Here is a 27,975-nt window from a genome sequence, read left to right as displayed (position 1 = left end):
TTACTCTAACAAGACTCAGTAAGAATCTTTATTATCACAAGTATGGAATGGAAATACCACATTGTTCATATCACTTCCCCTAACTCCCCTTCCCCTCTTGTAATATTACTAGACAGAGATACTTTGTACCTATTAGCACATTGTTAACCGTTTTAATATTACATTATCAATCCTTACCAATGATGGCCTCATTGTCTGAGGCCAAGCTGCTCAGACGTACCTCAATCTAGTTCTCGTTCTACACAAGCAAGCCCTATGCCTTATATATTTTGCATCTTTTTGCAGCCTATAGCAACCTTATGTCAATTGGGGAGGGGAAGTGGGCAGAAGCATCATAGACAGTATTTCATAAATGGCACCTAAGTAATAATTATTCTTTTGTCTTTATGCTGATCATCCTCACTGGGCTCCTTAGCACAAACAAAATTCAAAAAGATTTTGCTCCAAAGTAAGGCTAGTGAGGATGATGAGCACAAAGACCAAAGAATAATTTCTTGGCCACCATTTATGAATACTATCTATTCCCTAAGACCTTTTCAGCCCTGAGTCAACCCTTGCTTGTATCCTACACTCCAAATTTTTGTTAAGACAGTTCTTTGCTTTTTTTATAGTTTTGTGATATACATGTATCTATTTATATCACTAGACTAAAAGAGAAAATCAATTTAATATTTTTTATCTTTAATTGTCAAAAAAATGAGCAGAGTATTTTAATATTGTTCATCCAACGGCCTGTTTGCCTTAATTTTTAAGTCCTGGAAATTCAAGTTTCCTTGGGGTCATAAATTGCCGGACAACTTCATCTGTAACAAGTTTTCTTCTTTCTTGATGTTCAGCGACTAATGGCTGCAAAACAGATATTAGTTCTTTCTTGATCTCTCCAGACAACATCTTGCCACTGCTGTAATCCTGCAGAAAAAAATTAACAGAAAAAACTCACATGTGCAATAATTGAGAGAAAGGGCACATGCTCAACTGAGGTCATGTTGATTTACATGTATGTTATTTTTAAGCTTGGTTTACCAGAGACTTGCGTTTTCTAAATCCAACAATTACTTATTATCAACGCTTGTTAGGAAAATGCCTCTTTTGAAACTAATTAGCATTCTTTTGAACACTGTGAAGTCAGCCTTGCAGCTAGAATATTTCATTTTAAACTAGACCCTCCGTGAGGGTACACTGGGTTGCCTGTGGTACGTGCACCATTCCAGATAATTTTTTTCAAGTTGGGGGGGGGGGGAATTAAGACCATTTAAGGGGTCACCCAGAAGTCATACCAGCAGAGGCCCTTTGGCTCACAGGTCCTCACACGTTCGTACGACGAAACAGATCTGTCCTTGCGTAATATGTAGCTCTAACAGTGCACGATATTGTTTTGGTATTGTCTATCATTGTAGTGCCATGGTAGAAGTCTTGGCTAAATAGCCTGAGAAGACATGTGGTTACTAGCAAAGTACTGAACCCAGAAAGCTTGAAGAAAATAAATGGGAAGTGAGAAACATTGGCTTCTGATAATTTTCAAGCTCCCTCAATGCTAAAGTTTACTAAAGTTTACTGAAGTTAATCCCTCTCCGGCAGGGTTAGTGTATGGATGAGTGACCTAAAACATATACCCCTTTGCAAAACAGAAGCATTGAACCGAAAATAGTGTTAACGCTAACAAGTGCGAATTCAGCAAGGTACAGATTTTGTTAGCTTGCTTTATGCAAAAACAAATATTGATGCAAAAGTAAATAAATATTGATACAGAGTTTTTAGAAAGAGAAGAAGGACGGTCGCTGACGAGAATAACATATTTATGACATGGAAACAACATTAATTTTGAACCGTGAATATAGAATATAAAAAGTTACCATCAGCGACAAATATTTTGGGAGATTTTTGCTACGTTCAATTTTGTTATTGTACGTTTTGGCTTCACAAATAAATCGCAAAATCGAAAGTGACATCGCCGGAATTCAGCGGGCGCCGTGATTAACCGCGACATGTTTACTTGCCAAACAGTGAAGCATCTGTGTCAAATGATGGCAAGATACCTGGTTTTCGTAAGTTTCTTTTTCTGTCAAGTGTTATAAAGTTTGACAATAAATGAGCGAATTCAAAACAAAGATCACAATCGCCCACCATTGTTTCTGCAAAGTCAAAAATTTATTTATCACCAGGTAATTATAATTCCATCATTTTGGAAATAGCAGCTACTTTATTATTCACCGGCGTCACAATTTTTTGCTGAAACTCAAGCACGCTTCTAAACAGACCTGTTTATTTTCATGAAACCTTTCCTGCTTACAGAGCAATACTAAAAATATCCTCCCGTATCACGTTTCAAATTCAATACACAACATGATATTATAATTCACAAAGGCAGAAAATATCACAGAATCCTTTTCCAGCGAAACATTTTATTGAAACAAACAACATAAGATGCACTAAAACGCCATTCGCGTTGCAATGACTTTCGACCCCATTGCTGGTTAACGAGAATGACAAACTCACGAGGCAGAATGTATATATTTATATTTAATTAAGTTAGCACAACAGAAAAAACGCTAACCTCATTTTGAAAGGAAAATGCTTTACTATTGCCATAAAAACTATCCACTCAGTTAAGCTCGCATATCATAAAACATGATGAATTTATAAAGGCCACCTTTTCCAGCAAACAATTTTTTGAAACAAACAACATATTTGCTCTTAGAGGCGAAAACCTCTTCCTATTTCATTGCGTGCGTGAAGACAAGAATCTCAAACGTGTCAAATTACCATGTACTTCAGGTTCAAACCCTTTCCTGAAGAACCTTTTCCTTGAATAACAAGAAAATGCTTTACTATTGCCATAAAAACTATCCAGTTAAGCTTGCATATCATAAAACATGATGAATTCATAAAGGCCACCTTTTCCAGCGAACAATTTTTTTAAAGCAAACAACATATTTGCTCTTAGAGGCGAAAACCTCTTCCTATTTCATTGCGTGCGTGAAGACAAGAAACTCAATTGTGTCAAATTACCATGTACTTCAGGTTCAAACCCTTTCCTGAAGAACCTTTTCTTTGAATAACAAGAAAATGCTTTACTATTGCCATAAAAACTATCCAGTTAAGCTCGCATATCATAAAACATGATGAATTAATAAAGGCCACCTTTTCCAGCGAACAATTTTTTAAAACAAACAACATAATTGCTATTCACTGTGACAGGCTATTAGAGGCAAAAACCCCTTCCTATTTCATTACGTGTGTGAAGAGAAAAAACTCAATCGTGTCAAATATGCGCAATATTACAACAAGCTAAAATTTCAGGATTAAACCGTTTCCATGAAGCACCTCTTTCTTGAATAATGAAGCTCAAAATAGACGACAAGCTTTCTTTCAAATAATTCTTGCCTGTCACATTTCCAATTTTTTTTTTACTGAAGACTGTGCAGAGTTGATCACAGATCCACTTAAGGTGTTCGATTCGTTCTCTGTCTTTGTTGAACCCATAAGTTACCAGAGAATTTTCCATTTGGTTTCAGTGTTCTATATAACAGCACACTTGGTAGAAATGCAGCTCACTTCGATTTCGGCTCAACGGGCGACAGATTGTTGTCGAAGTCCATTACTCGTCGCTTTTAAGATTCCACCGCCTGTCTTGTTCAGTATCCAATTGACTTGCCATTATTGAGCTTCATAAGGGTATATTTTGTTCAAAGATCCACTAAAACGCCATTTGCGTTACATGACTTTCGACGCCATTGCCGGTTAAGTTTATCATTCTACTGTGTCCACCAGAGAAATCTACGCATTTCCACTACCCTCTCTATCCTAAGAAAATACGAGCAGAGGGCTCTATGCACGAAGACACCACTTAGCAGGGGAGTGACAGGCAAGACTTTTACCGACATGGAAAAAAAAAAGAAAAAAGAGAAAACAAACAAATCCCACCCACTTTCCGACTGGTATTGCCATACTGGCAACCCAGTAATTAATTGTGGTGTATCAACCACCTAATAGAGCTATATCATTCAATGTCCAAACAAAAGATTTTGCATGTCTAACCTCTCATTGAGTGTGAGGCTAGACATACAAAGACAGACCCTAACCTCTCCTTGGGCAAAAGCATCACTAACAACTTCAACTTTGAAATCCAAGTGTTCCACTGAAAATGTGAAATTGTCAATTTAAGGAAATCGTTGCCCGAAAATGAGATAAAATTAAATGTTCAATATCCGACGACAACCTCTGAGTCAGCACAAACATTCAATACTTCCTAAGACAATACCTGATTTCTCTTGAGAGCACACGCCAATGCAACTTTGCTGCATGCACGCTTTTCTAACACATCGGTGATACTGCTACAAAGTATTCACTTTACAAGTAGTTGGTTACAACATTCGTGGCATGTTGTAAAGGCCCATACATGAGGAATGGCCCATACATGGGGTTGGTTGAACGATGAAGAAATCGTCCAGAATGTGCAGAGGCCCCCACCAAAAGCCAGCAACTGTTGAAACTCGCCAGCTACTTTTTCTAGAAGCTTGAATCACACGACTCTCACCAATTCACTTCAATCCACTTCAAATTATTTATTTATAAATAAACTCTGTCAATAAAACAACTAGAATATCAAGAAACCTGCCACTGTATGTTCTACTCTCTTTCCGACGTTGGATATTTTTAGGAATTTCTAGTTAGTTGCACTCGCCTTTGCCACTTGCCAACGCACTAAAATTGTCCCCCAACCTGGCCACATGCAGCTTTGTGTTAGCAAACATCTGTTACTGATGTTGATGCCCAGATGGCCGGAAACACCATATCCGGGCTCCTACATTTCAATTTTTTCTTAAGTTTTCAAAATTTATTGAAAACCCCTGAATGTGGATGATGCAAGGGATCTTTAAATAATGCTTAACGAACCACTCAAGGGATACTGAAAGCTGATTAAAAATGAAGGGGGAGCTCCATAGGCTAATGGGACGGGCTTTGTCAACGTAGTAGTGGTCTTTCCAGGCCATTCCCAGGAGCTCCCTCAGGGGTGAATGGGGATTATTCTGAAGACAGATTGGATGTCTGTTTTACATAATAAGTCATGGAACAGCCCGGACTGTTCGTGAGCCAGGGAAACAGCATTGATATGTATGTATTGGAGGGTAAATTAGTCAATGGGTATAAAGGCGTTTAAGCTTTCAGAGGACCCCTTAGGATAGGATAGGTGAAAAACAGTATGCCATTTTCCACTGTTCCTCTTTGGGAGGTCTTACAGCAGTCAACAATAAAAGCAAGGTGACACACGCTAACACCAACCTGGTGTGGGTTTAAGGGTTAGAGTTAGAGTGTGTTTAGCACCCCTTTATGGTATGTTAGCTACGCCATGCTGATGAGGCCCAAAAGGCCGAAACAGCTGTCCATGGCTGCTAATTGACCGGGTGAAATGGTTGTGCATGCGTGATGTGTTGTCCACATTGGGACAACACATCACGCATGCACATTACAGCAGTGAATGAAGGGGCATGGGTCTTTGCTACACTTTGCTGATGTGTTCATTCCATGTTAGGTCATTTGTTACGCCCAACAACTTGGCACTAGTAACACATTCTAAGCTTTTCCCATTTACAACAATGTTGAATGGATTGAAAATTTTGTTCATTTTCTGAAAACGAAATTCTAAGCTCTTAATTAAGATGAAACTCTATTGTGCGCTGATGTTTACTTGCTATTGTGTGCTTTATAAAATATAATCTTTGGTCTAATAATGAGCTCTTACTTGCACTACCTCCTCCCAAGCTTTGGTATCCTCAGGAAGTGGCATTATTATTATAATTATTACTATTATTATTTATGACTTCTTTTCAATTTAAGGAAGGGGCTTACGTGTAAGGTCAAACACCAACCTCTTTTATCTGGGCAAGTTTTTCATCATCTTCCAAGAAGAATGTGAGATACTGGTAAGCAATGTCAACTGTGATATCTCCCCCATACTTCCTGTGATCTTCTACAGTATCTCGGCCACCAGAAAAAGCATATTTATTCACCTGTACCAAAAAAATATGATAATAGTACAGCTTAACCCATTGATAAGTAAATTAATCGTCTGGCATTGGACAGAGTAAAATCTATCAATTCTCACTCCTAGGAGCCAATGGGTTATTAAAACAACATCGCTGTTAACTTCCCAATCTCCAAGCAACTCTTAATAATCATGATAATGAACAATTCCTTGTTAAAAATGGCTTCAAGGACTTTGGTTTGATTGGGTCATGGTAATGGTTAATGAATTTATAAAGTCCATTTCCTATTCCATTATTCAAATGAATTTTTTGCAAGTAATCATTTGGGGCAAAAGAATTGATTCTAGAGCCCCTCCCTGGGGTTTTTAGGAATGAGGGAACGTGCCTTATTTGAATTGGGGAACAGGGAAATAATGACAAAATATCTTATGGGACATTTGGGAACTCAAGCAATTTTAGGGATCAAAAAACTGTGAACAATTTTGAAAGTAATTTGGGGAACATGGGAAAACAAGCAAAATAATATTTAAAGGGAACAAGGACCCGCCACAAAAACCACCTTTAGTGCCTGCAATGTACATGTATGTATGCATAAGGCCTATAATTCAAAGGGATTTATAGCTGCAGATAAACCCAATTTTTGGGTTGTATGTTGTAGGATGACAAAAAAAAAAGGATGGAGTTGGAGAGACAATCCTGAGCAATGCTGCTTTTTCTCTATTTTACAATCTTCTCCTGTCAATTTGATCTCTAATTCAAGAGAAAACCCCCTATGTACAAAAATAATGATTAAAGAAAAGGAACACTTTTTTGAGGGGAAAAATTATATACTCTGTAACACATGTATGTCCTGGTACGTATGTACGTGTATGTATGGGAGGTGAGCTGGCCTCAATAGAGTCATCGATACCGGATCAAGAGGTCTTGGTTTGGGTCATGGTCGGGACATTGTGTTGTGTTCTTGGGCAAGACACTTTACTCTCACTGTGACTCTCTCCACCCAGGTGTATAAATGGTAGCAGCAAATTTAATGCTGGGGGTAACCCTGCGATGGACTAGCATCCCATCCAGGGGAGAGTAGAAATACTCTTAGTCGCTTCATGATACAGAAACTGGAAATAAGCGCCAGCCTGATTGAGCCTAAATAGCACCTTCTAGGCTCGTAACAGAGAATACGTTTATGTACATGTAGGTAACGTTGTAGGGATCATAGTCAACACAGGAAATGCTTCAATTCAAGGCTTAAATTGCACCCCTCCCAAAAGTTGATTTGAATCAAGTTGTTGCTAACTACATACAGAACATTCCTATCCAAGTCCTGAATGTTGCTCAGAAAGTATGTGTATGTAGGAGAGTGGAACTGGATGTTGAAGACAATTCACCCATGCACTTTGCAACATTCACCTCTTTAGTGCATATTAGATTTGGTCAGCTGCAGTGTAGTTGACTAAAATAACTCAAATCCAAAAAACCTTAACCATGATCACCTCTCATTACCTTCTTTTTAATCTGAGCCTGTGAATCAGTGAGGAATATCGAAGAGGTTGGATCACTGGAACTCATTTTTGTTTTGGCACCTTGAAGGGCAGGAAAGAATGTTGAGAATATGAGTGATGGCTTTGGACAACCCAAGCGAGGGGCCACATCACGTGTCATCCGGAAGTAAGGATCCTGAATGTGGAAGAAAATTAAATAAAATACAGTTGACCAGGTTAGGAAAAATGTCTTTCATATAAATAGAGGGAACCATAAATACGGACATGGTTGTATACCATTTAACAAAGAAACAATATTTTTATTGGTTTCCTGGAAAACCTGGATCGAGGATCGAGGATCGAGGATCGAGGATTGGGGATCAAGAATTAAGGATCCATCAAAAGCTAAACTAACCCTTTTTTTTAATAAAAAAAGAACAAGTCTTCAAATCAATTGTGTGCCAGAAATTGAGACAATAATATGATCCATAGTTTTACTTTAAAATTTAACTCATTTTACATTGTACCATAACTGCCCCTAAGGGGTAAAATTTGTCAGTGCTATGCAAAGAGCGCTCTCACCACCTCAATTGTTTAATGGATCTTTCTTTCCTTCCTTTAATCAATCAAAAGTAAAAGAACTATAAATGAGCTCGAATAGACCGGTTTTATTGGCAGATTTATAGTATTCCAAATCATTTAAAGCCACTAGACGTCTTGCTTGCTTTCCTCTACACTTGCGAAGTAAACCCAAAGATTTGAGCAAGTTCCAAACATCAGAATGGAGCGCTTGTTCGGTGGCTTTTAAAAATGCCACATTTACATCTTGATGTTGGGGTGGAGCAAGCTTCCAGTAGTTTCGGAGTGACAGTAGGAAATTTCTTGAATAAGAGATTATACACTGTTGAACAAGTGTCTTAAAATCTCTTTGATATATATAATAATGCTACTAAGTTGAAAAAATATAGAAAAAAATATAGAAAAAATACTGAGTAAATACAGAGCGAAATATAACTATGCAGCTGATAGGCACTCATTTACATATAAATTATTATAGCCTCACCTACAAAAAAACAAAAAACAAAAATATGATGAACATGGGGAAATAACCACGAATACCAAGAAGAATAATTTTGTGTTCTTGTTTTATTTAGGTCCAAGAAAAAGTGTCCTTAACTGGCTTTTTTACGAAATCGGAATTTCATAAGTGACCACATGCTGAATTTGTACAGTACTGCTCAAAAGTAAGTTACCACCCTCTTGCGAGACGAGAGTCTCGTCTCTAGAGACGAGTGTCTCGTCTCGCGAGACGAGTCTCTTGTCTCTCAAGACGAGAGTCTCATCTCTAGAGACGAGACGTTCGTCTCGCGAGACGGTTAAAAAAACTGTAAGTGTCTTGCATAAATGAAAACTTTCCGAAGATTAACCTGTTACGAAGACACTCGCGCTCCAAACGTTGTGGGTTGTTATTCATCATGATCGCATCAGTGCGGTTAATGAAAAAAAACTTTTATTACTATTGGTCATGACTTTTATTACATTTGGTGGCTCCAAAAAGAGCCGTTTTCTTTTTCTTTTTTCTTTGGGGATTCATTCTCCCGAGGCAGTTCCTTCACGTTGGATGACGAATGTTTTTTTTTCTGCTTTCGCGTCGCCTGTTCAGACTTTCATCGCGCGCTGGCGACGCAACAAAATTTTAAAAAATCGCATCACCGGCGCAAGCAAAAAATCGCTTGTGTAGCCGCGACTTTAGGAGATTTGTTCATACACATCGTTTAATTCATGAACGAAAAATAAGCGCTTTCATGACAAACGTTCGTCGACCGCGCTGCATCTTCACAAAACTGTATTACTTTAAGCCCTGGCCAAACTATCCAACAAAGTTGGATTCCACATGCAACATTGTTGGATGTAAATGTTGAGGTAATGGCAAAACACTCTCCAACATTGCTTGATGAAACATTCAAGTTCAAGTTGGTGCTAAATTTATAAGTATGGCGCTAACACTGAAACGAAAATCGCTCGTAGCGTGTGTGCTACTGGAGCTGTTTGAGGACGGATATGATGGATTCAAACGAGCTGAAACCAAAAATGGTTAAGAGAACGTGTAGAAAAGGGTATTTTTACTGCAAGATACACCCGTGCTTAGGAGATAACGAGAGTGAGCTCGAATCAATTTGCAGAAATTATTATTGTAAACGCTATTGAACCAGAAATCTCCAAACAGAGCGAAAGTGATTAAGGGGAGTAAAAGTGTCCCAAAGACGTGGCCTTGCTTCATACTCGCTGATCAAGGTTTCTGGCTGTTGATCCTTGTCCGCCATCTTTGTTGCAAATAATGCTAGAGGCCTTGGCTTGAAAATAAAATAGCGATTCGTAATTGGCTAGCAGCGCGAACGTGACTCGATTCAGGACACAACTTTGTTGGAAGAGCGGCAAAACACTGAAACATTGCTCCCTTGAGCAGAATTGTTGATAGCAATGTTTGATCAAAAGAAAACTCCATCCAACTCTTGATCGAACAAAAGATGTTGGACGAACATCATCCAACATGGGTGGCCAAACGGTCGAACAATGTTGGATCGAGCAAAGTTGGAGGGTTGAATCCAACTTTGTTCGATAGTTTGGCCACGGCTTTAAGTTGCATGAACCGCTTCGACAAATAACTTAGATATCTAAGATGTACCGCACAGACCTGAGAATTGGAGAGGTGGAAATGGAAAATACATTTGTTTCATACAACAGATCAAGTTCTTCGACATTCTCAGTGACTTGTTTCGAATTTTTCTAATTATTGATGTTGTTGCGTGACAGTGAAAATAATCTCACTGTTGAATGAATTAAGTTTTGTGGATGACATTCTCAAAAGTGAAGTCATAAAACTCGAGTTTGTTTTCATTTACCGTAGCAGCTCAGTCTTATTGTATATGTACTTTCTACTTGCTTGCAGTTATTTACATTAAAACGTGTCGGCGGATCGACTTAAATGCGAACTGCGGACAAAACAGCTGTAATTCGGCACAAACCATCCGAATTCGTTCAATTTCATACGGTGTTTCGGAAAGCAAAGTTCCTCGAGAATTTCACAGAGATCTGTTTACAATGCCACCGCACTGAAATGTTGCCAATTGGCATGATATATTTTTCGGTTTTAACAGTATTGTAATTTTGATTTATGTTAAGCTTCACGCTCGCCATGACCGTCGTTTTGTCGTTTGAATTCGCAACATCCTCGGAGACCCAGGGGCAGTCAGTCGAGACGAGACGAGAATCGGGACTGGCGTAAAGTTTTCAAGTAAGACGAGAAGAGCCCCTGGGAACATACCTTTAACGGACGAGTTCCAGAGCGAATTAAATTCTGATTTTCTGATTGGGCGGAAATTTCCGCAATTGTCTTTTTTCCGCCCAATCAGAGAACCTCATACGGTGAGGTCAGATCGTGATTCCTTATATCAAGTGATAAATATTACATCAACGGTCGCCATTTTTTTTCTATCGCTCTCCTTGTCTGGCTCGCAAAACAGATATACCATGCGGCGAAAATTTGGGTCGCAAAGGGACCCGCAAGATGCAAAATTCAACCAATTCTACCTAGAAGATTTTGTTACGTGGGGGCAATTATCTGTTCATGTGTAAAATCAAAATGCTTGGTCAAAACACCCTCGAAGAGCCGACTAGAAATAAATCAGGAAGAAGACCGATTGCAGGGGAAGGTACTAGTCGTCTTTTAGTTTTCCGCTTCTCAAATAGTTCATTATGACGTTATGACGAGACATTGACATTAAGAAACATTATGACGAGGCATTGACACTAAGTGGCCTCGTGTCTTTAGAAGACCGTAGGGCTGCTGCTTGCGAATCATTTATGCGTAATCTAAAGCCGTCCAATCCTGTTTACGGCCTTGCCATGAGTAGAAGGATAACTACCGTTCACTTGTACTCGCTACGAAGCTGTCGGAACTATAATAACAAAAGGTGTAACACAAAAAGACTGTCAGAATTCGTATCTGTGAAATTCTTAGATTTTTTGTCATAAGATAAATGTTTATTGTGTTTATTATGTGTAATATGCGCACAATCCTGTTATCCAGCTCTTAGCTGCAAGTGGGTCTGAATAAACAATTCTATCTATCTATCTATCTATCTACCGTCGCGAATTAATTTTGGTATTTCTGTTGCACGGGCCAGACATGTTTAAGCATTGCCTTCGGCCTTTTATCAGCATCATAGTTTGGGTCACCTCGCAGCTCTTACAAGGTCTCACCTGATTGGAGACCACCCTTGAGGTTTAACAAAAGAACAAATAACAGAAACAATGGACCCTAGGCCTAAAACAAAAGGGCTGCAACTCTATCCTCTAGGGTCCATTGTTTCTGTTATTTGTTCTTTTGTTAAACCTCAAGGGTGGTCTCCAATCAGGTGAGACCTTGTAGGAGCTGCGAGGCTACCGCATAGTTTTAAGAAGACTATTAGAACAAAACTAATTGCAATTCTAGAAACTGAAAACTCTTATGCCGATATAGATACCTTAATTAGCAAGATGAAAAATTAAATTTTCAACTGAGGTTAAGTTCAGTCTGTAGTTTTCCTCTTTACATATTGTTCTTTTACCTAAACTGCTTTCTTCTCTTTTTCTCCTAAGTTCTTCTACTTTCTAAATATTTGAAAGCACAAAGAGTAATGTTTACATGTTGTTGTTGTATGTGAAAAAAAAAAAATTCTAAATAATTTCGTCTTCAGTCTGGCTTGCCACGATTAGCTTCTCGCTATTTGCAAGCCAGCCTAGTAACAACTTAAATTGTTTCTTGTAAATAAATAAAACTTGAACTTGAATAAAGCGTGCATTTGAGCATCACATATAAGCATCTGAAGTCTCTTAGCTCTTGAGGAGAAGTAAATATTTATTTTTGACCAATCTTTGGCCTTCCTTCTTTGGCGCGATTAAGAAGCGATTGCTGCAGCTTTTTTTATCTTACAGGCCACACAACTGATTATGTTATGTCAGGAATGAGAATGAGGCTTAATTAAAGGCTAATTTCAAGACTTTTAAGGTCGGATGTTAACTGTCTCAGAATTGCTTTGTATTCGCACTGTATAATAACCTGGGAATTAAAAATGATAATACAACTTTAGTTAATTAGTTACATGCAATCTGTTTTTCACCTGAAAACTTTCTGGAGCCATTATCTTTCTCTCAGTAGAACCACTTCAGTGTTATTGGGAAGTGCATTTATTCAATATTTTGCTGCAAAAATGGTAAATGTGGATGTACTGTACTAAGTTTGCTATGGAATCAAATGCTTTTATTCCCTTTCATTTTTCTTAAAACTGTTCCTCCAAGTTGCACACATGGTTTGCTCTTGTGATAAGTTATGCTTCGTTGTGATTGAACTGTTTGGTACTGCCTGATGAATTATCATCATCACCATTACCAACAAGAAGGTCGCTAGTAGAATTCGCAACTAATCCTATGATTTGCATCATAAGGTATTGTTGGATTCACGCGACAATAATGCTGCTCCAATTTATTTAACTGATATGTATGATTTTTGTGATGTTAAACCCTGTCCCTCATTAAAAAATAATAATAAACAAAACCCTAACTTGTGCTATCAATTTTTGGTAGTTATTAAAATAAATTCTCTTTCAGTTTTAAACACAGAAAAAGAATGTTCATGTGTGTACACTGGCTTTTTGCATAATTTCCATTCAAATATTCCTTTTCTGTGTATACCTTTACACACGCTTTATTTCTTGTACTTGGGCACACTGACAAACAGTCTCAGAGGTTTGGTTGTTTGCTTCGCTTTTTTTTGTTTTCCAATTAGATTAATCACCAGGCAATTCAGGCTCTAAAATACCTGTCACATGATCCCCACCGTTCCACCTTCGTGCTTCAGATACAAGTCTTAAACCTTGGTTTTTTCGTTGGACGACAGTAGCTGCTTCTTTGTCGCTTTGACAAGATGTCAGGGATGAAACTTCCGCTTCAGGGCTGCTGCAATAACGCTTTTTTTATGATTTTACCAAGCATGTTGTACTCGATACTTGCAAGCCTCACAAATAGCTTGGGGTTTAGCCTTCCAGAGCAGGCTATTGTTTGGCTACACACGTCTCAAAAATTCTTAAGAAATCGTCAGTTTAACATTTGTTTCATCGCACTATGCCGCACAGAGGGCAACAATTCACAAAAACACTTTTAGGCTGATCCCTGCAAAACTTTATTTAACACAGAGGCAATACAAAAATCCTTTGCATTTAGGTTAAATGCGTCAAGCTAAATTTCCCGCGCAAAACAACAAGTTGCAATCTGCGCAGCCGATAGCAATGCTGAAAGCAAAATTAATACGCGGCGGAACACAAAAACCCGACTAGTTACAGTACCTTCCCTTGCAATAGTCTAGTCGGCTCTTTGAGGGTGTTTTGACCAAGCATTTTGATTTTACACATGTACAGATAATTGCCCCCACGTAACAAAATCATCTAGGTAGAATTGGTTGAATTTTGCATCTTGCGGGTCCCTTTGCGACCCAAATTTTCGCCGCATGGTATGTCTGTTTTGCGAGCCAGACAAGGAGAACGATAGAAAATGGCGATCGTTGATGTAGTATTTATCACTTGATATAAGGAATCACAATCTGACTTCATTGTATGAGGTTCTCTGATTGGGCGGAAAAAAGACAATTGCGGAAATTTCCGCCCAATCAGAAAATCAGAATTAAATTTGCTCTAGAACTCGTCCGTTAAAGGTATGTTCCCAGGGGCTCTTCTCGTCTTACTTGAAAACTTTACGCCAGTCCCGATTCTCATCTCGTCTCGACTGACTGCTCCTGGGTCTCCGAGGATGAATTCGCAAACATTCATGTCACCATCGGACTTCTATAAAAAATTAAGCCAATCTTGCCGCTTCAGTAATTCTCGCGAGACGAGAGTCTCGTCTCTAGAGATGAGTGTCTCGTCTCTCGAGGCAAGACTCTCGTCTCTAGAGACGAGACACTCGTCTCGCGAGAAACAAGACGAGACTGGTAACTTACTTTTGAGCGGTACTGTAGGGGCGGCTGCTACTGAACCAGAGCTAATGCGCATTAACAAGACATGACTTTAGTCACGTAGTGTACACAAGAATTGCTGACTGATGCAAACCAGAACTCACGATACCTTCCTGGCGTTTCGCTAAATAAGCCTCCCCTTCAAAAAAAAAAAGGATTTAACACGAAACTCATGGAAAGTTAAATATTACAACTTTCTGTTATTTTTCTTTTAGTTTCTTTTTTTTAATTCTATTATTATTATAAATATGATTATTATTACATTTCTCATTATTATTATTTATCATTTATTATTATGATTTTTATTATTCTTATGATGATGATGATTATTATTATTATTATTATTATTATTATTATTATTATTATTCCACGATCCCCAATTCTCAATCCCCAATCCTTGATCACCGATCCTCGATCCCCAACCCTTGATCCCCAATCCTCTATCCTAATTTTCCGGGTTAGAAAACCATTTGTATCTGATCAGGCACTAGTTAGGGATTACCATTTGAATACCCAGCCCACAAGTGAGGTTACCATTTGAATTAAAGTGGAAAATATAAATTTAGGAAAAGTGAAAAGGAATACTGTAAACAGCATAAATTCTATTAGGGAACAAGATTTCTACATTTTCAGTGCAAGATTATAGCTTGAAGAGATGACTACGAAACACAAGGAGAAAGGAAAATGAAAAGAAAAGGAAAGGGCATGCATAAAATAAAAGTTGCATTTTAAAAAGGTGTGTAAATGAGGTATTAGACATTATAGGTTGGGGTTAGCTGGACTAAAAATTTAAAAAAGTGAAAGAATTTACTGAACTACATGTATATGTAAATAATTGCAGTCTCACCTGATCTATTGCACAAGGAATAAGACACGGAACATCTTTTCTACTTCCAAATGTGTGTGGAAAAGAATGGCTGAATGATGGTGCTGCTTGGATGGCTGGAAATGCTATTTTACCTGCAGTTGAAAGAAATCCTCTCAAAGTTGACTCTCTAGTATGAGTTCAATGACTTTTAGATTGAAGTTTTAGTTGAAGACACTTACATGTACTATTAATAACAATATTAGGGTTGAAAACTACTGTTAACAGTAAAACTGCAATGAACTGGAACTGGTTGAAATAAAATAATGTACATGAACCTGAAGTACAGAATGCCCTGCAGGAGTGAAGTGTAACAGTCTTAACAGAAAAAGTGCTTGTTACACTGTACTTCATGACAAATTCTTACAAGAAGACCTTCACATTTGGGTTAGAGGTTATAGGTTAGGGTTAGGGTTAGGGTTAGGGTTAGGGTTAGGGTTAGGGTTAAATCCAAGCCTTAAAAATAACTCTAACCTGCATGTACAATGTATTATTGAACAGAGAATAATTTAATATTGAGAATAAGTTATTGAGCCTACAATGCATCATTGAACAGGGGCGTTACTAAACACAGGAATGGAACGGAATGGAGCGGAATTTACCGGAATAAACCGGAATATGCCGGAATGAGGCGGAATGACACCGGAATGAGACGGAATGAGCAAGAATGGTACCGGAACATACCAGAACGAGGCGGAATGACACCGAAATGAGGCGAAGTGTCACAAAAATAAAGTGGATTGAACCGAAATATGCCGGAACAAGGTGGAATGAGTCTGGAATTAAACCGAATGACACCGGAATCAGACGGAATAAACAAGAATGGCACTGGTATATACCGGAACGAGGCGGGATGATGACAGAATAAGGCAGAATAAACCAGGAGGACACCAGAATCAAGCTGATTAGCATGGACCGGGATGACAAGGAACAAAAAGTAATTTTTATCATTCTTGGCTGTGAATGAATAAGTGTTGCAGAATATAGAGACTGACAAAGAAAACACAGTTTACATTAACAAGGCTTGCATTACTGGCGATATGTTCTCACAATCCTTCATGTAAATATATTATCAACGATCAATCTTTTTTCTGTGCTTCTGACTTCTATCTTCAAACAAGGAAACACTGCGTTCAGGTTCGATGGCATTTAATATTGACAATCGGGAAGAGTAAAAGAGGCTTCCGGCCATATGCGCGAATCTATTTCCGTATATCTCCATCACATGAGGGTCATGGGAAGTAGGCAAGCAACAACGGTAATTAGTTTCTGGTTCGCTGAACTTGATTGTGATTGGTCAATACACAATTGACCTGTCAGAATGAAATAAAATGTTCACGGGTTTTCCGACTCGCACAATGAAAACCGCCTCCGAGATCCATAGACAAAAACAATAAGAATAACATTCTGTTTCTCTTGCTACTGTACTTGACACGACGGATATACCTGTCAAAGTTTTCTTGTGATCGAAGTGTTCCAAATGTTACAAAAGGCAAAAACACAACAAAAGCTGACTGAAACAACCGAAAATCGGCCAGCGCTAACTAAAACACCAAATGTTGGCATTTTCAGGTTCATTCCGGTATATTCCGCTTTCTTTGGGTGTCATTATGCCTCATTCCTGTGTCATTCTGGGTTTCCGGTATATTCCGGTACCATTCTTGTTCATTTCGTTTCATTCCGGTGTTATTCCACCTCATTCTGGTACATTCCGTTCCGTTCCTGTGTTTAGTAACGCCCATTGAACAGAGAATAAGTTTGACTAGTTCAGTGAATGTTAAGCAAACAGGTTTTCTAGAGCATTTTATTCACTTACAGTGTATTTATTAGCGGAGTAACCATATTTTTATACATGACTGTATTTATAAATAGCTTTTTTATTCAGACTTCATACTAAATTATTATAATTTTTAGTTTCTGACACATTGCATATAGGTCATACTGTATATGTACATGTATAGTGCCCTATATGTTAATTTTTTGAAGCATCTGTATGCTACAAACTGCTCAATTATATAATTATTATAGTAAAAATAATACTGTAACAAAATTACTTTACCAATGCAGGCACTCTCATCAAATCCAAATATGGCTTTTACTTGGTTATATGTCACACATCTTTGTATCTTGATGATGTTTTTGTAGAATTCTGAGCTGCTCCTGAAAGAGGCAAACAGATACATGAAAATGAGCAATACGGTGCCATGTAAAATATCTACATATAAGACATGTTTAAAGTAATAACCACCCTCTTGTGAAAAGTGTCAGCATGAAAAAAGTCAGTCTTATTTGGGCCCCCTCTTGGACAAGAATGGCGCTGGATGCCACTCAAGTTCAAAAGATTTAAAGGAACTCACTGGTTTCTCTCTCAAGCCATTGACATTGCCTTCATTTTCTTAGGCTTTAAGAGAATGCACTACATTACTAATTATTGAAATTGATTATTTTAGATGTGTACGCAAAATGGGAGAGAATGTTAAGTCTAATGAAGAACAACAAACTGAGAAATGTGTGATAGCCTAGTCAAATCGTGCAAAGGTTAATGACTAAATGCATTGAAGAAATTAGAAAGAAGACTGAACACTATTGATCCATCTCTTGGACCCTAGCTGCCAATGATATACATGTAGATGACTACAGACCACCAGGGTTCCAAAAGCAAGTGATAGGGAGACATGTTAGAAAACAGCCAACATTTGCATCAGGAAATTCACCAGCATTAGAGTTGACAATTCAATCTCAGACATGATGCTAATTAAATTGCCCATAGGATTTAAAAGACAAATTCAAATCATAGTCAGCGATCCCAGCCCAAAATCCGTAAATTTGTAAAAAGGATGGAACCCAACAAAGTCAGCCAGGAACATCACCAACCAATATCAGCAGAATTGTTCTTGGCATATTATATCCTCCTCAACTACAATTGGACAGGTTGCCATAATGATTAGACTGTCATTTGAACCCAAGTGAAAAAAAAATTGTCGCATTTATTTTAGCAACACACATGAAGAAGGAATTGCCAGTACATTTTATTAGACTAAGTGCTTCTAGGTGAAGGAATCTGCTATCTTTATTCACAAGATGGATTTCTCAAGAGTACAGTAATCAAATGGTCATCTAGGGTTGAGAAAAGTAATGACACCTCTATAATCAAAAAGAAATGAAATCAAAGATTGATTTGATCAAAATAAATGCATGATGTTGCAAAAGCTTCTCAACACCACTGAACAAAGTGTATGTAATTCGTTTAAGAATACTCCCAGCATTAATTCACTCTTACAACACTCACTCTTCTACTTCAATCAAATACTTGTACCATATTTTCTTGTAAGAATTACCAAAACCTTCATTCAAACAAAGGATTCCAAGTGCACTACATCCATTCGAACACAAGCTTTAGCTAAAAATTTCAATAATTAATTTTCAGGTAACAAATGGAACAGCATTTCCGTTTGGCTGCCTAAAACGAATCACATCAACAAGTACATGTATAATGCCCCAAAATATAAACACTGAGCAATAATTATTGGCACAAGGAGGAATGAACCAATGAGACAGTATTTTTAAAATTAAACCACTTCATGAGGTACAGATACATGTAGTGTATTCCCAAATTGTTAATTCTGCAGATGTACATGTATGTCCACAAATGCCCCTAATTAGATGCATGAGATTTCAATAAGCATCATGAAGTGTCCCCTTGCTCTTCTGACCCCAACTTCAACATCACTCATGTCTCAGAATACAAAGAATATAAAGTCACAAAGTGTCCCCCAAATGCTGCTCCTCAAATTTTAAAGAATAAACGGCTGCATTTATTTAATCTTTTCAACAGGACAAGGAAGCTTTAATGTGATATTTTTAAAAGCTTGTTCTGATGGCCTGTCTGCTGCTTCAGTGCCTCCACGTCTGATATTTGACAAATCAATACAATATTGTTAAAATTGTACCAAAATTATGAAAACTGTTGAGATGAAGAGCCTACACTGTTATCACAATTTCCAGCGCACTTCATAATCATTGCGTCATGTGAGAAGCAGTGTCAGCTTGGTGGGCCACAAGAAATCTGAACTGACTTTACGCATAGAACTGAGGCTCTGGGCTCTTGCCACCAGAGGCATTTTTTTTTAGTCCTCAGTTGTTGCCTTCAGTTGTCTCATGTAGGGTTGTCTCAGACCTTGGAAAAAACCTCAGACTGGTACTGATCACAGTATTCCTTACCCCAAGTATACTGCTAAATGTTTTTTATTGGTATACTGTATGTAGAAGATTATTTCCAAGATAAAAATCCCGTGCCAAAATTATGCACTGATTGTTCTTGTTGTTATTTACATGTATGTTAGGGATAGGGTCTCATCTTAAAGGGGCGGTGTCACACTCTTTTAGTCAAACTTCAAAACACTAAAAGACATCCTTGCATCACTGAAAACCAAAAAATAATGTTATAGTTTTCTTGCCAATGACCACTGAAGTGCACTAAAGCTATTCTTTGTTGTTTGCAGCCAAGAATGGAGAGGATGGTAATGGATTAAAACTTGAAAAAACTGGCCAGATTTTTCAAGTTTGGTGACAGTGTCTTCAGAAAGACACCAAAAATTGAACACTGTACAAAATGAAATAGCTCTTTGTGCAATAAATATAATTATTTCATATCTCATTAGTGGGTTGTCAGGAATTTTAAAGAAGTGAGCTAAAGTACTAATTTAGATTTTTACCCATTTTTGACCTGAAAGCAGTAAATAAGCATGACAGTGCCCCTTTAAGCAAGAAAGGGGTTAAAACTGTTAGAGTACATGCATCAAGCGTCAACTTCTAGAGAGACCTGATACAAATGAACACCTTAAAAGACTGTCACATTCACCCAATCACCCTTTTGCCTGGTAAGTGCTAGCCGTTTAACCCATTGACTCCTAGGAGTGGGACTTGATAGATTTTACTGTGTCTATAATACCCCAGACGATTTTACCCGTTAAGGGGGGTGGTCCAGGGCGGTTCAGGTTTCAATGGGTTAAAGGTTCCCTCTTCCAAACACCAGTTGACAGCAGCTGAAATTCTCCCAAAAGAAAACAAAATCATACTTAATGATAGCTTAAAACAAATCGTACCCAATGTAATCAATATCTGAGAAAATAAATGTCTTTTTCACATCAAAGCCACAAGCTATAATATCTTTTGCATTTTCATAAGCTAATCTATGAGCCTCTTCACATTCCAGGTCCTTTAGAAAAAATTTCTCATCATCTGTCAGCTGAATGACCAAAGGAACATTGAAAGCATCCTGTAGATACCTGAAATAAGATTTCAAAAAACTGTTTACATCAACATGCAAAAATTTAAAACTATTGAACAAACATTTATCTCATTCTCTGCATGTGGTATTTGACATACAATGCACTACTGCCACCAATAAAGTCACTCTCGACTATGATTTTCTCTGGCATTAACCTAGCATTGAGGATGACCCAAAGAAATAACTTTATCTGTATACAAATTTGCACAGTCTACTTTGGACAGTTTGTTTGCGACGAAACTTAAATGCAAACAAAGTTCAATTACCCACAAAGCAATTAATGCACTTTAGGTGTTCAAATCAGTTATCAAAGGGCATTTTAATTAAATAAGTGTACGAAAAACTCTGGATCTGAAACCGAACTATTCTCTACCATTAAAAGACTACATGTTCATTAATTGCAATATTGTCCAAGTATGTATTAAAGGGCACCCCTTATGTTGCATTTATAAGTGACTGGCGACCAATAAGGTTGTAAGGGCCTGGGTGACTCAACAAGGGATTCCAGAGGGTCAAATTTCCACAGCTCCCACCAAACCACTTATAAATTTTCTATTATTTTGTCAGGTCAATTGAAGCTGACCTTGTGGGGTTTTTTACCCAAGATCCCTCTCTTTTCTGAAACACTGTCGAAGTGGCATGACATGATTTATACTTACTTTGTAAATATAAAGGGAATAAGGTGCCCCAAATGCATTGCCTCAGATGAAGGGCCTCTGCCAGTGTACAAGTAAAATGGTTTTCCTTTAGAGTACATGTCCAGCACAAAGTCAAGGTCCCTGAAACAAATACAGTATCAAAGCATTGAGTCAGAGTTTAAATTAAGAGAGATGCCATTCCGCTCAGTTGGGAGCTTGACAGATGTGACACAACATAACTAAGTATTGTTCTAGCATCTTCATATTCAATTTATTACTGCACCTGTGAGAGAAAAACACGCCCCTTCGCAGCAAGTGGTGAGGGGCTTTTCCAGTTAATTGCCGTATCCTTTCTTTATGTTGCTCTTCCAGTTTTGAACAGCCAAACTGTCCTGAGATATCACAATAAGAAAGAAATTGTCAATGTCAACTAATGTTATTAATGTGCCAGTAACAGCCTTCCTGGCAGATGAAACAAGGGTTCTCTTGTACCAGTGGTTAGCTTGTTTCAATAACAAAGACAATGTTTATAAACCGATCTTCCTAAAGCAAACTTTTTTGTTTACCAGTGGTTGGCTCATTTGAATAACAAACCGCTGACCAGATGGCTCAGTCCAAAGTGCACTGGACGTCTGTGCAGGAGATCACGGGTTTGATCCCTGGCTGGACCAACACTCAGGGTCTTTATTTAAGTAACTGAGGATAAAGTACTTCTTTTGTAATTCCATCTGCATTCAGCAAAATAGTAAGACCTTTATAAAGTTTGTTAAGAACAATAAACCGTGGGCCCGTCTCACAACACTTGTTTGTGATTCTGTCGGGTGTTAAAGAACCCACACACAGTCCAAAAAAAGTAGGGGATGTACGTAGTCCCTCATGTTGTGGTCTGGTCTGTGAATATAACAAATTGTGAAATTACAGCAGGTCCACATTAGCTGCATAGCTGCCAATATAGCGATACTTGCTGTTACGTCACCTACATCTACGTAGTGTCATTAATGTGCCAACCAGAGAACTAATGCAGTGTCCACAATACCTGGACCGGATCACCAACCAGACCGAATCATGGATCAGGTCACGGATCAGATCACGTATTGGATCACGGACCGGACCACAGACAGGATCATGGATCGGATCAACAACACCAAGAAAGCCTGCTCGGATGGCTCTGCAATTAAGAACTGATTGAGTAAACCTGTTTCCCTTTCTTCTTTTTGAATTTGTTGTTAGTTGTTGTTGTTGTTGTTTAATAGTTAGTTTCAGTAGCTAATTTCCAGTTATACTTTCGTGTTCTATGTGAGCATGTAACAGTGTGTGCTACAGCTAATAAGAAAACTAACATATAAAAGCTTATGGACATGACTTGCTTTAACGTCGTTTATATCGTTCAGACCAGCGATGTTTATATGTCTTTAAAATTAATGTGAAAAAAAATCCTATAATTTTTGTTAAACAACTATATTTCCATGAAATAGGAATGGCTTGTTTCATTTCCCAAGACTCAAGAAACAGAAATTGTTCAACATCTTCAGGTTTATAGTGTGTTTTTAGTTTTTTGTGTTTTGATTCATTCGTTCGTCTTACTGTCACCATGCCAACTCATCTTTAATCTTTAATCATTATAATGGTTAATCTTTAATCAGTATACTTCGATTCTAAAACAGTAAAAACTACACTAAGAAGTTTCAAATAATAAAGCTTAAGTAAATAGATGAATAAATAACATAAAACATATACAATAAAGAACGTCTACAATTTGATGTGAATTAATGGCTTTAAATTCACTTGGTGATTCAGGAATTACAGAATGATATAGGTTAACTGTTCCGAGTCCTCATGGCACAAGGATAATTTATATCTACTGTGTATCATTCACTGTACCGGTACCAAGTTCGTGAATTAAGGTGCACAGTTTCTGCAGCATGAAGCTCTTGTATTTTGAGATATCTCTGCTGGTAGAGAGATAGCAATATGTCCTATATAGATCTTTTAAAACATACACATTTGGTTGACAAATCTGCGATGTTTCAATGAGTCCCAACCCAGCACATCAATCATCTGGTAGGCATGCCTAAAATGGGAATAATTATTCTAGACAAATCTAGCCACACAACATTGCACCATCTCTTTTTTATCGACATTGCGTGTAGGGATTCCATACACTGCTGGCATACTCCAACTTAGGGCGTACAAGTGCAAGATATGCATTACATAATGCATCGACATTTGCATTAATAACAACACTGTTCACTTCGTTGATCTTTGGAGCCAAGGACATGACATTCGAAAGGAAAAGCGAAGGAAGGTGCTCGTGGTCTAATAGTTTTCTTTTAAGTTTTGTTCATAGTAGCTGAGAACTAGATATAAATTTGTTTCTTATTGTATATAGGAATTTGACGCATGCTTTTAATGTGTGATTCTTTAACAATTTTTATGTAGTATAAGTCCTATAATTAGTTTGTAGTTAAGCGCAGTTGTAAAATTTGTATTTGTAAGCCTTACCGCAATTCAGCTTTTGGCTGCAAGTTTTTAAGGTGAATAAACTATCTATCTCATCTATCTCTCTTGATCTCCAGAGAACAGCCAGATTAGATAATTTCCTCTGAGGAGACCAAGGGTTGAGTTTGACTTCTTGCAATTATTGTCACAATGTTCATTCCATGATAGATTATCATTAATACATGTATGCAAACCTAAATAAGTTGTAAAAGGTACTTTCGAAATAATCTTGCCATTCAAAGAATACTTAAAGTAAACAAGAGTTTTCTTACAACTTATCCCTGAAAGAACTTAGATACATTAAAGGTAAGTTGCCAGGTCTTCGAGCAGACGGAGAGATGATGTAGATCTTGGCAGTCCTGCAAGGTAACTACTTCTCTGTCCACAACACAGTCATCAGCAAACATGCGTAGACTTAATTGAATGGAAGAATGTGTATCATTTACAAATAAAAGAAATAACACAGGACCCAAAACACAGCCCTGTGGAACCCCAGAAACCACAGGACATGATGAACAAAGGATTCCATTCTTGCGGTAGTTTACCGTTGATATTATTAGCGCAGGTAACAAGTAAAAGGATATCAGACCTGAATTGAATTAAAAGTTCTGCTCAGAGCTCAAACCTTCGCGCAATTTTGTCAGCAACCCCTTTCGAACCATGATCCGATCTGGTTCAGATTTTGTACTTCAGTTCTCCATGTTTTCCAATGTTTTTGACTCTTTAGAATCATATTGTTTGATTAAATAGTTTTCTCTGAAAAGTTGAACACTTTACCCAGGTGTGACCAGATACATGATGATTTCAGAACTAGAGCAATCAGCAAAAATTTTCTGTGATCTCTTTGAATATGCTTGTGGAATTTAAATCACTTAATGTGTAGGTATCCAATCTGCGATCTGATGCGTGATCTGGTCCAGGTATTAGGGAGCTTTAGCAACGACGATGGCAAAGGCAACGAGAACGTAATCATTAAATGTGAATTTGCGTTATTGTAATCGCTTCGCGACTATTCCAAGCATTTTAACGTGACAAAGGTGTGGCAAACCCCTAAAGAACGAAACTGGTATATACGGTGCTCAATTTAGGAGAGAAAATGAGAATTTTTCCTCAAGCGCTGACGTTCTCCTTAAAACCTCAGATTTGGTCATTTCACGTTGTTGTTTTGCTGACGACAGCAAAAAAATAGACAAAAATGATGAGATGCACGTGCAGAGCGTGAAAAGCTATTGCTTTTGCCAACTAGATATGCAAATTTGTGACGTTCGCGTTGCCGTCGCCGTTGTCGTTGCTAAAGCTCCCTATTGTCAACACCGGATCTATTTGCTGTCAAAACAAGGCATGCTTTTGTTCTTTGGTTGACAAAATTTAAATAACAAAAGATTTGTTTATAAACAGTGAAGTCACCCACATATATCAAACCTGCTTCAACAAAGAAACAAAACCAACAAAAAAACAAACGAAAGAAAGTGTATTTTAATTCACAAAGCAACTTGATATGTTTAGAAACAATTACGTCATAGCAAGTTATTCAAGTGGTCTCAATTTGATTGATATCAACTTACTGATTAGTTTGTCGTAATCGATCCCTTTGTTGTCAGCGGCTACCACTTTTTCCATAGTTACAATCTGTTCAGCCCCGTCATTCACCATGTTCTCCTTGTTACTTTCGTCGTTCGAAGTGGCCATACTTAAAAATAACTTTTTTGCATTTAGGATCAAAGGAATCCCACTGACGTTCTTGCCAGTTGAAACAAATCGAAGCAACATACACGCACTTCCGGATAATTTCATGCTGTGTGGTGAAACGTGCCCGCGAACAACGTGCCCGTACTGGTGTGTACGCTGAAATGAAATGTCCACTATTCAACCTTCAGATATTCACAGCCCTTGTTTGAGTCATCGAAATTACAATTAAGGTTACTTGAAACTTTTGTGCGTGTCCTCCACAAAAAAAAATTGTGCACGCTCTTTTTAAGGACGTTCGCGCCAAAATCTTCCTACGGTGAGATTTTCTTCATTTCTCGCCTAGAGTTAGGTCATAAAGTACTTACTCCAAAAAGAAAAGAAAAAATGGGGATCACCGACTTTGTTTCGGAGAAAATGGCAGTGGAAAAATGCCTTCATTTCGAGAAATCGGTCATAATAGCGAGATGTAGGCTCATCTGCTCATCCATCGAAAATCATAAAAATAAACTTTTTGAGCGAACGTTTCCGTGCATAGGTTTTTAGGAGTGAGATTTTTAGATAATTGTATGCCGCTAGGGATGTGGTTAACAGTAGAGTTCATCCTCGACGAGCGTTTTCGTAAGCTCTATCCGTTGCAACCACTACCGGAATTCGATGGCACGAGGAAAGAAAATGTTAAAAAAAGATAACTTCTTACGGTGAGATTTTTTTCATTTCATCATATTTTGTAGATAGTAAGTAAAGTAACTGATTCATGATTAAAAAAATAGGGGTCACCGATGATCTGAACGAGTAAAATCGATGTGATTTTGCAAAGCTCTTGGAAAAGTTCGTTTGTCACGCTTTTGCGTGACCTGTCGGGCAAGGACTGGAACCCAAGAGAGGATCGATCGTTGAAAAGATGAAAGGTTTTTACCGAAAAAAAAAACCTTTCTTGAGCATAGCAACGAAGTTTTAAGTAGGGATCATCTTCATTTGGTTGGTGTTTTGTATAATATCTCTTCATTGGCGTCATGCTCATCCTCTGGAGTGTGTTTTTTGTGAAATTCAGTCGCTGATTGTTTCCACGCAGGTCCGCACTATTCAAGCGGACGAGGACGAAAATACTGCTCAATTTTCACGAAAGTAAAGGAAAAGAACTTTAAAAACATGCATTCACTTTGAACTTAAGTTCGTAGGGTAATAAAAACATTAAAAAGAAACAGCCCCATTAAATTTACGCAACGGTTCGTCGTCGAGTTTTCCAGACTTTCAGCCACTAGTCTACTCGATCAGCTACCTTTTCCAGAGCTTTTCCATCCTCCCGCTCACTTCTCTTTGAAGTTTCATGATGGTTCGGAAATAAATGTGCCATTCTTTTGCCGGCCGGGAATTTTTTCCTCGGCGTTTTTGTCGCCATGTTATTTTAACTGATGCTTGAAAAATTTGTATGAAAGTCAAATAGACTAGTGCACGACTGATAAAACCTCGCGAATATCAGTCGTGCTGTAGTCTACTTGACTTTCATAAATATTTTAAATCAATTTTGACTGATTACGATCTTCTCTGATCCAACGCTGTGCAAGACTTATCGTCCACGGTTTTTGCAAAGGTTTTAAAACCTCCACTTCACTAATGCTCGAAGTAATGCGTGACATTTACAGTCGCGTTACCTGCGCAGTAACGTTGCGCACAAACAATTAGCGCGAACGTCCTTAAGGTGATTCCTTAATATTGCACTGCGCATCCTGAACTACGCATACGGTGTGTCAATGTTTACAAATCAGTGACAAATTGGTCAAATTTGTAACATTGTAAATATGGCGTAAGTCGATCATACACGCTGAAACAGTTCTCAAAACACGTGAGAGAAGTTGGGAATGACCATAATTCTTTGCGAATAAGCGCGCGCATTCCGAGAACATAACGAATTTTGTTGATTCGATCTACGATAATCGAGATAGACAATTACGATAGTGGTTTATTCTTAAACGAGCACGGTGACCTATATTTTTTATTTCATAACTTTGGTGTACGAGTTATGCCCTTTACAACAAAAGCGAGTCTAAGTGCGAGTTTTATCCTGCCTATATAATATATATGATAAAAAGTGTGCCAACCACGGAATAAAAGTCATTGTTTCAACAGCTAATTAGGTTCTGGTTAGCATGTTACTGCGTTTTTCATAATTCTGCGGAATTCATCTTCAAGCGCCAACGCGTAGTTACTAAAATATGGAACGACCTGAAACCATCTACAACCATGATCTACAACCACCTACAACCACCTGCAACCACCTCAAAAAAATCAACAACCGCCTATAACCACCTCAAGAAAATCTACAACCACTAAAAAAGAATCGAATACCATCTTAAACAAGCCATGATTATCTAAAATAAGTGAGACGACAATATATCACGCACATGAAGTACAAGAATTCAGTCAGTAAAAAAAACCTCCACCTCACCCTAGAATCATTCTATTTATATTTTGTACTCCCTCAGT

General features: G+C 37.9%; 1 protein-coding gene across 1 annotated transcript; it reads right to left on the bottom strand.

The window, feature by feature from the left end:
• Positions 1–14: 14 nt before the first annotated feature.
• Positions 15–25,582, bottom strand: LOC138026981 (tryptophan--tRNA ligase, cytoplasmic-like). Its single transcript, XM_068874463.1, has 9 exons — positions 25,368–25,582; positions 21,587–21,695; positions 21,325–21,444; positions 20,481–20,663; positions 17,435–17,535; positions 15,358–15,470; positions 7,485–7,658; positions 5,871–6,011; positions 15–909 (listed from the first exon to the last, which is right to left on the bottom strand). Exons 1-9 carry the CDS (start codon positions 25,570–25,572, stop codon positions 742–744), a joined length of 1,314 nt encoding a protein of 437 aa, XP_068730564.1. The 5' UTR covers positions 25,573–25,582; the 3' UTR covers positions 15–741.
• Between the last annotated feature and the right edge of the window lie 2,393 nt (positions 25,583–27,975).

The sequence above is a fragment of the Montipora capricornis genome, chromosome 12, assembly GCF_036669925.1.
Source record: "Montipora capricornis isolate CH-2021 chromosome 12, ASM3666992v2, whole genome shotgun sequence".
NCBI classification, from domain to species: domain Eukaryota; kingdom Metazoa; phylum Cnidaria; class Anthozoa; order Scleractinia; family Acroporidae; genus Montipora; species Montipora capricornis.
The sequence above is the reverse complement of the archived record's forward strand: the minus strand, read 5'-3'. Positions and strand labels throughout refer to the sequence as shown.